Raw genomic sequence first — 15,923 nt, 5'->3', positions numbered from 1 at the left:
TTTTTTCTTGTATAAGTGTATTAAATACAGCAGTGATCAAAGTATAGATGGTAAAGTACAAATACAGTCTTGTTATATCATCATCATCGTCGCTTATCTCTGGAATGATTGTCCTTGCAGAGCAGAGTTCACCTGATGCATAGGAACACTCACAAGTAAAACAACAATATCTGGTCAGTGTTATTAATCTCTTCCATAGTCTGGTCATTTTGAAACGGAAGCCCCTTGGTGTATGTGGGAAGATTGCCAACCCATGTGTTTTTTTAGAAGTTGTTTATGCTCCCAGTAATTTGGGAATACTGTGACACGAAGAGAAATGGCGACGACCAGTGGTTAAAAGTTGCAATTGCACGCTCATACTTGGAGCTACATTCTGCAATGAATATCTTTGCTTTAGCGAGCAGATATTACAACTATCTAGGATGACTACAAACTGCGTCAACATGCTTTACGTTAAGATGCTGCGTCTACAGAGATTTAGGATAGGAGAGTTATTTTTGGACTTCTACTTTAAGTTCAGCTTTGATTCATATAAAACCATTTATATACAAACTGATACAAAGAAAAAGTAAACTCAACATTACATTACCCTAGAAATAAGTTTACACTTGAAGTTAATATACTCAACAGAAGGCATACACCCCAACCCTGGCTTGGTTGTTCATACATATTTCCCAAGAGACAAATGATAACAAAATACAGAATGGTCCACCACAAAGAAAAACAGAATAATTTGTTTACAGGCTTATAGGAGAATTGTGATAAGAAATATACAACATATGTGTGGCTAAGATACAGAAAACACATTAGTAGTTCTAATACTGTAATTGCGTACATTCAATACAGTACATCAATGGTGAGATTTCATATTTTCCTCAATTTCCCCCAAACTATGCATTGCTAAGATTCAAGTCATCACAATTCAAAGAACTAGCATCTATAGTAACCAGCAAAGGGAATGTTTTGCTCTTTACAATAAATAATAATAATAACAATAGTAATCATTTTAATGTTAAGGTTTTTTTAGCTTCAGTGGCACATGTTCATTCAATTAATTATTATTAGATTACAAAGGTGTAAAACTAGCATGTGAAAACAAGCACTTAAGTGTTTAATTTGGCAATTTTTCTCACTTTAAAGTGTTTTAAGTTGGTATGAACTTGAGCCTTACAAAAAAGATCAGTCAGTCACAGAAAAACAACCATTTCTGTTCATCTCCAACAGTGACCAAGTTAAAGGGTGTATAACATCAACAAGCTTGGGGTGACAGGTAGTGGTTAGAGCGTTGGGCCAGTAACTGAAAGGTTGCTGGATCGAATCCCCGAGCTGGCAAGGTAAAAAAAAATCTGTCGTGCTGCCCCTGAACAAGGCACTGTTCCTCTGTAGGCCGTCATTGTAAATAAGAATTTGTTCTTAACTGACTTTCCTAGTTAAATAAAGGTTAAATTAAAAAAAGGTTTCAGTTCAAGCCCACACTATTCGATTAAACTCGCTAACCAAATGATTGGGGCATTGTTGGGAAAAAAACATTCTTCTTGCACTGAAAGAGAGCATGTTTGAAGCATTATTATTTTTGTTTCACACAGTAAACATTGTTTTTCATTACATTCTCACACTGCAAGAAGAATGGTACCTTAATCTCAAAGGTACACCGCAAAAAATGACATCATTCACAGCAGGGCGACATCCTGCTTACTGACAACAACAACGAGAACATTTGAATCTGCCAAGGCTCCCCACTATTGGCTCTTTCGAATTTGCACCCTCCCACAATGCAATAGTCAATTTCAGTTTTGTTGGTGTCAATTTATTTAAGCCGGATGTTGCCACACTGTGTATGCTACACACAGAGTGGACAAAACATTAAGAACACCTGCTCTTTCCATGGCATAGACTGACCAGGTGATCCTAGGTGAAAGCTATGATCCCTTATTGATTTCACTTGTTAAATCCACTTTAAATCAGTGTAGATGAAGGGGAGGAGACAAGTTAAAGAATGCTTTTTAAGCCTTGAGATAATTGAGACATTGATTGTGTATGTGTGTCATTCAGTGGGTGAATGGGCAACTCAAAAGATTAAGTGCCTTCCAACGGTGTATGGTAGTAGGTGCCAGGCGCACTGGTTTGTGTCAAGAACTGTAACGCTGCTAGGTTTTTCACACTCAACAGTTTCCCGTGTGTATCAAGAATGGTCCACCACCCAAAGGACATCCAGGCAAGTTGACACAACTGTGGGAAGCATTGGAGTCAACATGGGTCAGCATTCCTGTGGAAAGCTTTCGACACATTGTAGAGTCCGTGGCCTGACCAATCGAGGCTGTTCTGAGGGCGAAAGTGAAGGTGCAACTCAAAATGACTGGAAGGTGTTCCTAATGTTTTGTACACTCAGTGTATTTCATAATGCATAGTCTGCCTTTAACCCCAAAACCCAGTTAACAAGTTTGATTGAATAAAGCTTACACTCTAAGCTCAACATGAGCTGAAGGAGACTGAACATACTTTAACATGCCACACAACACACACACAGTGGAAAGGAGAGTGCTGTGCCATACAAGAGGGTCATTCATGGACAATAGTTTAATGTCGAGGTTGCTTTTGTGAAGTTCATGATGCTCAACATGTTAGATGAGGTCATTAATACTGGCCAATGATCACGTTTGATTATTAATAATAAAAGACACATGCGTTCATAAGTGCCAAGTTAGCACTTTTCAATGTCAATACATCCCGGGTCCCACTCCTTAACCACAGACCTAAGACTTGTCTGGATTCTATTATTAAGTCTGATTTAAGTCTGTTAACTAAAGTCTGGATAACCTCCATATCAAACAGCAATATAATGAGGTCAAAGGGCTTCTGATCGTACATCGGCCATAATAGGAAAAGAAACTGGCTTAGGGACGGGTTTTGCTTGTGGACGGTTGCAACTCAGCATCTTTGAACCAAAACCCACACATACATACGGTGCATACAAACATACAAATATATCTGTCTCAATTTACAATAAAGTGATATTTTTATTCATAATCATCTCTTAAATATACTGTTTTTTCCCCATTGCACTTTGTTAAAATAATTAAGATGATTTTTTAAAAAGGCAATAGTGTGATTTTAAGAAGGTGAAAAGATACGGTACCATGAGCCTGATTGAGAAGAATAGTAAAAATAACAAGATCTGTAATACAGTACCAGTCCAAAGTTTGGACACACCTACTCATTCAAGGTTTTTTCTTCATTTTGACTATTTTCAACATTGTAGAATAATAGTGAAGACATCAAAACTATGAAATGGAATCATGTAGTAACCAAAAAAGTGTTAAACAAATCAAAATATATTTCATAAAATAGTAAAAATAAAGATAAACCCTTGAATGAGTAGGTGTGTCCAAACGTTTGACTGGTACTTGTATGAGCATATATATATATATATAATCATCTTATATATATATATAAATATATGTAGCATGTATTTCAATATCACATATACACACACAAACATCTACATGCCCATGCATGTTTGTGCGCCGGTATATGTCATATCTTCTCCACACATACATATATACACATATATAATAAATAAATGCACAAAAACATTCTTGGTTCATGGTTCCATGGTTTCCTTCAAAGCGGTATTTGGTTACAGTCTTTGACTAACCATTTTGTCTGCGTCCGTTTGAGTCCTTCGATGTAGTAGTACTAGTAGTACTACAGTAGTACTAAAGTAGTACTACAGTCACTCTGACAATCCCTGAACAAGAACAGACTGGAAAGTGTGTGTACTTATGTGTAAGTGTTTGTGTGCGGACAGGGGAATGGGGTGGGGGGCATGCACACTGTTGTCCATCTTTCCGAGCTACTGGAATACCAGGTTACCGGGTATTTAAGAGGATGGATTGGCCGAGGACGGTCCAAGCCCACCCTAACAGGATATTCTAGAGGTGTGTGATGTGGGTGAGGGCCCAGAGTGCTATCCCTTTAGCCCCCTTCCCCATTACCCCAAAGGGTATTCTGTTCCAGGCTGTGGAATCAGACAGGGATGGTGGAGGGTAGAGAGTAGAGGTTCAGGCTGGGGCTCAGAATACACATCTACGTAGCCCCCTTCCCCTCAAATCCTCCAGGGTCTTCCATCCATAAGGGGGTGGTGGGTAGGGATTAGAGGTCCTTCCCCTCAATTCCTCCAGGGTCTTCAATCCATAAGGGGGTGGTGGGTAGGGGTTAGAGGTCATTCCCCTCAATTCCTACAGGGTCTTCAATCCATAAGGGGGTGGTGGGTAGGGGTTAGAGGTCCTTGGATGTTGGGGGATTAGGCCCAGGCCCTGGCCCAGAGGGTACTAACACCATCTCTCCTCCCTCCTCTCCCCCTGTCCCCAGACCCCTCCTCTCCCCCTGTCCCCAGACCCATCCTCCCTCCTCTCCCCCTGTCCCCACCACCCCAGTGTGGGCTAGATGGGTCCCTCATTGTGTGCAGTGTGGTTGACCCTGTGGGCCAGACAGTTCTGGGGCTGTGTGTTGAGGTTGAGCAGGCCGACTGTCTCGTGGTGGGCCATAGCTGGCGTCTCCAGGACGCCTCCCCCTCCACCATCGTGGAGCTCAGTGGTCAGAGTCAATTCGATCTTGGTGAACTCGCTGTCCATCGACTGGGGCGTCTTATCCATGCGCGACGCCATCAGGGCGTTCTGGTACTGCTGCCGGGTCACCTGCGGGAGGATAATGCAGTTACATGATATCAGGTTATATGATATTACAGGATATTAAATTGCACCCCTGGGCATCAGTTGAACTGGCAGATGTGGATATCTACATGATCATCTTGAATGATATCATAGCTACATTTCCAATAGAACATTCTTATCCACTTTCTCCTGGTTTCAATCATGTTTCACCAAATGGACACATATATCTCACTAAACTCACACAGGGTGTGCCTCTGGGCTCTATGCTAGGCCCCCTATTTTTCATAATCTACATCCTCCCACTTGGACAGATCCTATGCCAGCCAATTGAACCTCAACCTTCACTGTTATACAAGCGACACACAAATGTGACCCGTTTCAGGAAACTAGGCGTATGTCGCGGGTCACTACTTCACAGGACAGTCATTTGAACATAATATACAGTGCCTTGCGAAAGTATTCGGCCCCCTTGAACTTTGCGACCTTTTGCCACATTTCAGGCTTCAAACATAAAGATATAAAACTGTATTTTTTTGTGAAGAATCAACAACAAGTGGGACACAATCATGAAGTGGAAGTGTATCTCAGAGCCATTTTTTTAGCTAACATTGAACCTGCTTGGTTAGCTACCTGCAGATTCATGCAAGGTAGTAATGTCATGAGTTTGGATTATGGTTCATTGTTTAGCTAGCTACATGTCTTAACAAAAGACTCCACTATGCAAGTGTCTGATTTAATAGAATGTCACTGCGACAACTGTTAACCAGTTATCTTGGGTGCTTGACTGCTGTTGTTAGGACAAAACGCTCAGATAAAGAGATTGGAGGAGCTAAAGCTTAAAAGGGTGCTGAATGAAGAAGAGCTCTCCAGTAGGTACCAAAACATTCAAAGGCGATTTTCTCAAAAGTGAATTTACCAGTTTATCAACTGTCAAAGCAACATTACTTTCCCATTGTTCCTCAAATGCAGTGTATGATATACCATTTTGTAGCTCTGAGTCTCTGCTTTTATCCAATGTAAAAAACACCATTTCAGATTTTGCTACATAAGACCGAATCAAGGCGGTTGGTCACAAATGTGTGTGTGTGTGTACAGTATGTGCGTGCAAACGTGTGTGTAGAAGTGTGTATAGACTCTCCTTGAAATACTGCAGGTCCGACAGCCTTAACAGAGTAGTCAGGCATGTCTACAACTGAAGTCGGAGGTTTACATACACTTAGGTTAGAGTCATTAAACCCATTTTTCAACAACTTCACACATTTCTTGTAAACAAACTATAGTTTAGGACATCTACTTTGTGCATGACACAAGACATTTTTCCAACAATTGTTACAGACAGATTATTTAACTTATAATTCACTGTATCACAATTCCAGTGGGTCAGAAGTTTAAATACACTAAGTTGACTGTGCCTTTAAACAGCTTGGAAAATTCCAGAAAATTATGTCATGGCTTTAGAAGCTTCTGATAGTCTAATTGACATAATTTGAGTCAATTGGAGGTGTACCTGTGGATGTATTTCAAGGCCTACCTTCAAACTCAGTGCCTCTTTGCTTGACATCATGGGAAGATTAAAAGAAATCAGCCAAGACCTCAGAAAAAACAATTGTAGACATCCACAAGTCATCCTTGGGAGCTATTTCCAAATGCCTGAAGGTACCACGTTCATCTGTACGAACATTAGTACGCAAGTATAAACACCATTGGACCACGCAGCTGTCATACCGCTCAGGAAGGAGACACGTTTTGTCTCCTAGAGATGAATGTACTTTGGTGCGAAAAGTGCAAATCAATCCCAGAACAACAGCAAAGGACCCTGTGAAGATGCTGGAGGAAACAGGTACAAAAGTATCTATATCCACAGTAAAATTAATCCTATATCGACATAACCTAAAAGGCCACTCAGCAAGGAAGAAACCACTGCTCAAAAACCGGCATAAAAAGCGGTTTGCAACTGCACATGGGGACAAAGATCATACTTTTTGGAGAAATGTCCTCTGGTCTGATGAAACAAAAATAGAACTGTTTGGCCAAAATGACCATCTTTATGTTTGGGGGAAAAAGGGAGAGGCTTGCAAGCCGAAGAACACCATCCCAACCGTGAAGCACGGGGGTGGCAGCATCATGTTGTGGGGATGCTTTGCTGCAGGAGGGCCTGGTGCTCTTCACAAAATGGATGGCATCATGAGGATGGGAAAGGATGTGGATATATTGAAGCAACATCTCAAGACATCAGTCAGGAAGTTAAAGCTTGGTTGCAAATGGGTCTTCCAAATGGACAATGACCCCAAGCATGCTTCCAAAGTTGTGGCAAAATGGCTTAAGGACAACAAAGTAAAAGTATTGGAGTGGCCATCACAAAGCCCTGACCTCAATCCTATATAACATTTGTGGGCAGGACTGAAAAAGCGTGTGCGAGCAAGGAGGCCTACAAACCTGACTCAGTTACACCAGCTCTGTTAGGAGGAATGGGCCAAAATTCAACCAACTTATTGTGAGAAGCTTGTGGAAAGCTACCTGAAACATTTGACCTAAGTTGATCAATTTAAAGGCAATGCTACCAAATACTAATTGAGTGTATGTAAACTTCTGACCCACTGGGAATGTGTTGAAAGAAATAAAAGCTGAATGAAATCATTCTCTCTACTATTATTCTGACATTTCACATTCTTAAAATAATGTGGTGATCCTAACTGACCCAATACAGGGAATTTTTACTATGATTAAATGTCAGAAATTGTGAAAAACTGAGTTTAAATGTATTTAGCTAAGGTGTATGTAATCTTCTGATTTCAACTGTATGTGTAGTGTGTGTGTGTGTGTGTGTGTGTGTGTGTGTGTGTGTGTGTGTGTGTGTGTGTGTGTGTGTGTGTGTGTGTGTGTGTGTGTGTGTGTGTGTGTGTGTGTGTGTGTGTGTGTGTGTGTGAATCCTGACTATCCTCTCACCTTGATGTACTGCAGGTCAGACACAGCCCAGACAGAGTAGTCTGGCATGTATATCTGCAGTGTGTGTGTGTGTGTGTGCATCCTGACTATCCTCTCACCTTGATGTACTGCAGGTCAGACACAGCCCTGACAGAGTAGTCTGGCATGTATATCTGTAGGAAGGCGTTCAGCTGGTTGTTACTGCTCCCCAGCGTGGGTGTGATGGCATCGATGCGGTCACTCCGGTTCAGGGAGTCTGAGTGGTTCAGGCCAAACGGCCGCGGGGGGGACTTGTTCTCTGCACAGGATAGAGAAGAATATACGTTTTTGGCTTCTGTTCACAGAAAATACCTATCTGAGGTTGGGGTCGATCCCGTGTCTATAAAAGTCGATTCAGAAAGTAAACCAAAATCCAATATCCAATTCTACATTTTCCTCATTGAAAAGCATTGAAGAGACCTGGAATTGAAATGGAATTGACCCCAGCCCTGATCTGAGAACAGAATAGAGAACAGAGTAAAAGCAGAACATGTCACACAGACCGTGTATATGGAATCCACAATCAGTTATAGCTGTACTGCTGGACCTAGCCATAGCTGTGTATGATTTATGTTTGTCACCTCATCTCCATCTACACAACCTGATTGTGCATCATCTATTTACTGAATTCTACGCAGAATGAGAAGCTATTTCTTTAATTGAACGATTAGGTAACATATAGGCCAAGAATCCTTGGTGCAATGTATGGAAATCTAATATACAGTGCCTTGCGAAGGTATTCGGCCCCCTTGAACTTTGCGACCTTTTGCCACATTTCAGGCTTCAAACATAAAGATATAAAACTGTATTTTTTTGTGAAGAATCAACAACAAGTGGGACACAATCATGAAGTGGACCGACATTTATTGGATATTTCAAACTTTTTTAACAAATCAAAAAATGAAAAATTGGGCGTGCAAAATTATTTAGCCCCTTTACTTTCAGTGCAGCAAACCCTCTCCAGAAGTTCAGTGAGGATCTCTGAATGATCCAATGTTGACCTAAATGACTAATGATGATAAATACAATCCACCTGTGTGTAATCAAGTCTCCGTATAAATGCACCTGCACTGTGATAGTCTCAGAGGTCCGTTAAAAGCGCAGAGAGCATCATGAAGAACAAGGAACACACCAGGCAGGTCCGAGATACTGTTGTGAAGAAGTTTAAAGCTGAATTTGGATACAAAAAGATTTCCCAAGCTTTAAACATCCCAAGGAGCACTGTGCAAGCGATAATATTGAAATGGAAGGAGTGTCAGACCACTGCAAATCTACCAAGACCTGGCCGCCCCTAAACTTTCAGCTCATACAAGGAGAAGATTGATCAGAGATGCAGCCAAGAGGCCCATGATCACTCTGGATGAACTGCAGAGATCTACAGCTGAGGTGGGAGACTCTGTCCATAGGACAACAATCAGTCGTATATTGCACATATCTGGCCTTTATGGAAGAGTGGCAAGAAGAAAGCCATTTCTTAAAGATATCCATAAAAAGTGTTGTTTAAAGTTTGCCACAAGCCACCTGGGAGACACACCAAACATGTGGAAGAAGGTGCTCTGGTCAGATGAAACCAAAATTGAACTTTTTGGCAACAATGCAAAACGTTATGTTTGGCGTAAAAGCAACACCCTGAACACACCATCCCCACTGTCAAACATGGTGGTGGCAGCATCATGGTTTGGGCCTGCTTTTCTTCAGCAGGGACAGGAAAGATGGTTAAAATTGATGGGAAGATGGATGGAGCCAAATACAGGACCATTCTGGAAGAAAACCTGATGGAGTCTGCAAAAGACCTGAGACTGGGACGGAGATTTGTCTTCCAACAAGACAATGATCCAAAACATAAAGCAAAATATACAATGGAATGGTTAAAAAAATAAACATATCCAGGTGTTAGAATGGCCAAGTCAAAGTCCAGACCTGAATCCAATCGAGAATCTGTGGAAAGAACTGAAAACTGCTGTTCACAAATGCTCTCCATCCAACCTCACTGAGCTCGAGCTGTTTTGCAAGGAGGAATGGGAAAAAATTTCAGTCTCTCGATGTGCAAAACTGATAGAGACATACCCCAAGTGACTTACAGCTGTAATCGCAGCAAAAGGTGGCGCTACAAAGTATTAACTTAAGGAGGCTGAATAATTTTGCACGCCCAATTTTTCAGTTTTTGATTTGTTACATTTTTTTGAGATATCCAATAAATGTCGTTCCACTTCATGATTGTGTCCCACTTGTTGTTGATTCTTCACAAAAAAATACAGTTTTATATCTTTATGTTTGAAGCCTGAAATGTGGCAAAAGGTCGAAAAGTTCAAGGGGGCCGAATACTTTCGCAAGGCACTGTAGGGGGGGTGCTTTGCTTCACAGGTTTTGAGTCGGTGGTCTAGAGTGATGCCGCTTTTTTTTCACACTTCTCAAATTAGAATACTTTCTCTTTATTTTAATTAAACTCAGCTTATGTTTTCCACTCCTCAAAAAGCAGACGAGAGGAAAACCACACAACAAAGTGGAAAAGACGTGGGCTTGCAGAGGACTGGGGCGTTAATGCTCACTACTCTGGCTGGAATGTATGTAATCCTGGGTTTGGATGTGGTCCCCAGACCCACGCAGTAGTCCAAGGCCCAGTGAACCCTGGGAGATTTGTACTCTACTTTCTCGGGGGCCGACGGGGGACGGTAGGGGATGGAGGGATAGAGTGGAAGAGGGTGGAGTGGGACAAGGGGGAAAAGAAGGAGGAGGAAATTTAGTAAACATAGGGTGGATCAGAGGCTTGAGCCGTGTGTGTGTGTGTGTGTGTGTTTATGTTTTCAGAATGTGTGTGTGTGTGCTTGCAGCTTGTGTGTGTGTGTGCGTGCTGCAGTCAGCGGCCCTGCGGTGGGCTGTAACTCATAGCCTTGTTTATGGAGTCAGAGGGTTAAGGGGCTAGAGGGTGGAGCCTGTCTCTAGTGGCGGCTATGCCTCACTCTGGGGGCCCCTACTACACTATTCACTGGCTTGAGTTATGGCACTGGTTACCACACACACACACACACACACACACACACACACACACACACACACACACACACACACACACACACACACACACACACACACACACACACACACACACACACACACAGCACAGGAATGGACGATTCACATGCACAGTACACAGTAACAGACATCCTTCAGAGCCCAAAACAATAGTTAAGTCCTGCCTTGTTAAACGTCCATGCAGAGCAACATTTAATATGCAAAGCAAACGTAAGGACAGCGTAAGTAGGACATGCATATTAATACACAAACACGCAACAAACAATATGCTCAAAGTATTCTTGCTATGTGGCACAAGAGAATCCCGCTCTCAAAGAATTTAAGCTCATGACCAGCAGGTCCAGAATTCATTCCTATGTCCACAACACATCATGCAGTTTTGATACCTGTAAATACCAGGCTTAGGTGAAGTGTACACTCATCCCAATGGGTGATAGACAGATGGATGAGGCATATTAGATGTGAGGAGAGATGGAGAGATAGAGGGATAGGGGGATGGACTGTCCGGACAGACAGACAGGCAGACAGACAGGTTGACAGACAGACAGGCAAGCAGACAGACAGGAAAGAGAGGACTACCATACCTGGAGATCCTGCTAGGGACTCAGCCCTACTGACAACGAAGGTACGAGACAGGGAGAGAGGGACTGGCGAGTAGAGACGGACGACAGAGAGAGGAGACACACATGGAAAAATCCATCACCAAAGCCCACAAGTGAAATAATTGTATAACGTTACCGTCGTACACCGTGTCCTGAAAAACAACCAACGTGCCATCCAAGCACATTGAAAGAGGGTCTGTGATAAAATATGACAAAATACATAATCTCATAAGCATGTGCTCTATGTTCCATAAACCAAACAACAGTGACAACTTTTTTTGATGAGGAGGGTGTAATTCTGCCCTCTCACCAGCAGGTGTCTCTGAGATCCTACTAGCGCCTGACTGGAAGTTTGTGAATGAACTGAGAAAATACAGAGGCTGCGTCACAATTTTCTTTTTATCATACCTTGTTTCAATATGAGTCAATTCACTTGATTACTGATAAACAGTTTCTTTACTATTTCTAAACCAGTCATCCTGCACCTAGCCCTTGTCTCAGTAGCTGCCAAAGGATGATGGGTAGGAGGGAATTGGGGAAATCTGAAATATACATGGTAGGTTCCTATAGACTACAATGTAGTATTTTAGAAAAGTAGTTTTATATAGGGACGTAGGGTTCTGGACAAAAGTGTTGTGTACTGCAGTGAATATTTATAGGACCTCATTTTAGACACAGCCATTGAGACGTCAGTCTACAAGGATGTCTTACCTGGAGAGGTGGTGAGAGCCATCATCCCATAGGAGGAGAACGCTCCTGCTTCAAACTTCATCCCTTCCTTCCCTGCCTCCACCTCCACCTTCCCCTGCAGAGGAGCACAACACACTCTGCGTAAGAGTCTGAAGAAGACTCAGATCAGTTGAGAAGTACTGCGGGGTATAGAGGTTTGATCATCAGCTACAGTAAATTCACTATGTGTTTTTGTTTCGGCAGCATTACAGTCGAAGCATTGACTGAACCGCGTAACAACATTTCAGAATTCACACCTTGAACAATATTCAGGCAAATCTCTCCTTCGCAGTGAGATGACGATCTACTTCACGTTCTTTTAAAGGTCCAGTGCGTTCTGTTTTTCCTGTGTTTTCAATCATATTGTACAACAGCTGATGAAACTGTGATCTGTGTTATTTCCTGATAGTTACTGGTTGACAATATAATCTCATCAAGCAGGGTTTAGCATGGGTGGAGTTTCAGCTTGCCTGGTTACAGCACCAGGCGGTAGATAAGTTAATAGACCAATAACAAAGAGAGTTCAAACCTCTCTGCCAGTTTTTTGTTTTCGGGTGCCCTCCCCCTCCCCACTCAGACCACTCCCAGACCGCCCTAGAAACATTCTTGCTTGAGAACTTATTTTTTGCGAAGAAGTTTTTTTTTTTTTTTTTACAATTTTAATTGAAAACTATTACAGAATGATACTTAATTGTTACCCAGAAATGATTTGATATTGATATAAAAACATCCGCATTGGTGCTTTTAAGTCCACAAAGTCAATTTCCTATTTGCATGCTGCAACATTTCAGCCAATCCATCTTTAACACTTTCTCTTAATAAAGATGAATTACCCAATGCAGAAGTGTTTATCTCAATATCAAATCATTTCATGTTAACAATTAAGTACCTTACTGTGATTGTTTTCAATCAAAATGGTCAAAAAGAAACAAATTCTCAAGAATTTAGCTTGGACTGTCTGGGAGTGGTTAGAGCTGGGAGGGGAAAACTGAAAACTAGCTGTTAATTGGCAAAGAGGTTTGGAACTCTCTTTCTTATTGGGCTATTAATTTACCGCCTGATGATGTCACCAGTCAGGTCAAAACTCCATCCTCTTTTCAAACAGCTCTTACACTAAAAGGGCATTATCATCATCATCATTTTCACAATTTCACTGTATTTTTCCAACCTCATAGTGAGGAAATATATATAAAATACAGAAAAGTAACTTATTTTGACTGCACTGGGCCTTTAAAACAGGTACTTGCAGCATCACTTCTGACTTGCATCACCCTCATGTTGCCACCCTGACTCGAGGGCAAATATCACTCTTGTTTATAATTAGTGGAAAATCCCCTTGCGTTGTTTAATAGCTGCCAATCCCCTTCCTGGCCTACACTCTTAGGAAAAGGGTTCCAGAAGATTATTTAGCTATCCCCATATGAGAACCCTTTTTGGTTCCAGGACAAACTCTTTTTGGTTTCAGGTAGAACCCTCTGTGGAAAGGATTTTACATGGAAGTCAAAAGGGTTCCACCTGGAAACAAAAAGGGTTCATCAAAGGGTTCTCCTATAGGGACAGCTGAAGAATCGCTTAGGTTCTAGATAGCACTTTTTTTCCTAAAGCCTCTTTTATACCATGTTCTAACATGCGTCAGTTGTCCTGATCTGGTCAACATTCTGATTGTGCCCACACTTGTCGACAGGTGTAGACAATCAAAAGACGCATTGTGAACTGATTGTGATTAGACCTTCCTGACCACCGGAGGAAGTCAAAGACGCATCTTGTACGGATATCCTTGAAGTGTAAACGAATCCTGACCACGAAAGCTTAGAAATTTGTCCAACGTCACGGTTGTCCCGTCCTCTAAAGATAAATTGCACTGGCCTGTTGAGGTAGTAATTATGGGCAACGATACCTCGACAATTCCTCCAGAACAAACATCATGGACTTCATTAGCAACTAACTGCCTACTGGAGTGGGAGTGGGAACTGGAATACCCAATGCCCATTTTATTCAGAGCTGGACAAGGTATTGGGCTGTAATGATGAGTATAAAAAGTTAGCTGTTTTCTGTCGATTTATACAGCTCGTGTTGTAAAGGGAGGTTCAAGTCAGGTTGGATAATTTTGCATCGAGGTAGGGACCAGGGAATCTGGTCACAATACGGACGTAGTGGGCAGATAACAGACACATTTTATTACCATGTGTAGACGCAACAAATCTCCATCTTGGTCGGATGATGACAACTACATGTTAATGCAAGGTGTAACCACAGCTGAAGAGTGGAGTGACCGTCGCCCAATAGCATGGCCCATTTCTGACCTGGCCCGATAGTGTGGCCCATTTCTGACCTTGCCTGACAATGTGGCCCATTTCTGACCTGGCCCGATAGTGTGGCCCATTTCTGCCCTTGCCCGATAGTGTGGCCCATTTCTGACCTGTCCCGATAGTGTGGCCCATTACTGACCTGACCCGAAGTGTGGCCCATTACTGACCTGGCCTGATAGCGTGGCCCCGCTCTACATTTGTCACTTCTGTCATTGTACAACTACATACAGCATCACAATCACTGCAAGTAAAATATCTGCTATCTGCAAAATCCGTGTTTGTGAGTGCCCCAATAGCGTGGCCCCGTACTAACCTCTGGCCCAATGGCGTGGCTCGGTACTGACCTGCAGGATTAGTATGAAGTAGTCCACAGGCTTGTTCCTGTGGAAGAGGTAGTGCTCCGGTGCTCTCTTGTTCTTCTCATCGTACTTCAGCTCCTGGATCACGTTGGGGTGTTTGAGCAGACGCAGCAGGATCTTCTCTGACATCTGCACCGGCCCGAACGACTCCACCTCTGGAGAGGGGGATGGATGGAGAGAGAGAGATGGCAAGAGAGAAAGAGAGAGAGAGAGGGGGGGGGAGAGTCAGAGAGAGAGAGAGAGTCAGAGAGAGAGAGAGAGAGAGAGAGAGAGGGAGGGGGAGAGTCAGAGAGAGAGAGTCAGAGAGAGACAGAGAGAGAGTCAGAGAGAGAGGGGGGAGAGAGAGAGTCAGAGAGAGAGAGGGGGGAGAGAGAGAGTCAGAGAGAGAGAGAGAGGGGGAGAGAGATAGTCAGAGAGAGAGAGTCAGAGAGAGAGCGGGAGAGAGTCAGAGAGAGAGAGACACAAGATGTTATGATGTAATACCTTACAATACCATATCAAAAATATAATTCCATGTAAAAACACACTCCCTCTCTTGCATTTACCATGTCACCTTATTATCACCATATCCACGGTAAATTGACTATAATCACGTGTATTGCACACAGGCTCAACCTGATACTCCCCATACTCTATCATTATTCTCATTGGTCAAGGTAAAAAAGGTTAACCAATTGTGCCCCTGACACCAGAGTGTGGTGATATGTCTCAGTTGGCAGCTTGCTCCAACACACTACGGTAGCGACCTGCTAATAGCCAAAGTTCCTTTAGAGGGGCCAGCGGGGCCACAGCTTTAAGCGATGCTTACCAGCTCGCTAGGTCAAAGTTCTCACCAAATCCCCTACAAATGCAACATATTTGAATGACCTGTGCTCTACTACTGGTAGCTAGCTGGGACATTCCACGGTGGTTCCGGTTGTACGTTCCATGGGATTTTTCAAATAGTATTTCAAATCTTTTAAACACTTGGCACCACAGCCACATATTGATCTGGATCTAATGTTCTGCTTTGAGCTTTAGTCTGTTTGCTTTAGCCTGTTTGCTTTAGCATGCCTGAAGTGCCAGATGGAATGGGGTTTGCACTTTGGGGACTATTCCATTCCAACCCATTGCCCTAGGCAAACTCAATCAAGCACATCTCAATCAAGAATGTCAAACATATGTGAATGCAGGTCTGGCATGCAGACATGCCTTCTGTGAGAACCTCAGAAATCAGCCAAACTGTTGAAAGTGATGTCATCGTGAAAGTAGTGT

At 42.5% G+C, this 15,923-nt stretch overlaps 1 protein-coding gene across 2 annotated transcripts in view; it reads right to left on the bottom strand.

The window, feature by feature from the left end:
* Positions 1–4,420: 4,420 nt before the first annotated feature.
* LOC118389416 (metal transporter CNNM2-like) overlaps positions 4,421–15,923 on the bottom strand; it is a 65,350-nt gene continuing 53,847 nt past the window's right edge. The window contains exons 4-8 of one of the 2 annotated variants that reach the window (XM_052527809.1): positions 14,655–14,824; positions 11,984–12,077; positions 11,409–11,468; positions 7,718–7,896; positions 4,421–4,697 (exon numbers count right to left, since the gene is read on the bottom strand). In XM_052527809.1, coding sequence (XP_052383769.1) covers positions 4,443–4,697; positions 7,718–7,896; positions 11,409–11,468; positions 11,984–12,077; positions 14,655–14,824 — 758 coding nt within the window. In that variant the 3' untranslated portion in view covers positions 4,421–4,442. Of the gene's footprint in view, positions 4,698–7,717; positions 7,897–11,254; positions 11,318–11,408; positions 11,469–11,983; positions 12,078–14,654; positions 14,825–15,923 lie in introns of both variants that reach the window. The other variant, XM_052527808.1, reaches the window with a different exon arrangement.

Source organism: Oncorhynchus keta, chromosome 10, assembly GCF_023373465.1.
Source record: "Oncorhynchus keta strain PuntledgeMale-10-30-2019 chromosome 10, Oket_V2, whole genome shotgun sequence".
In the NCBI taxonomy this organism is placed as follows: domain Eukaryota; kingdom Metazoa; phylum Chordata; class Actinopteri; order Salmoniformes; family Salmonidae; genus Oncorhynchus; species Oncorhynchus keta.
The sequence above is the reverse complement of the archived record's forward strand: the minus strand, read 5'-3'. Positions and strand labels throughout refer to the sequence as shown.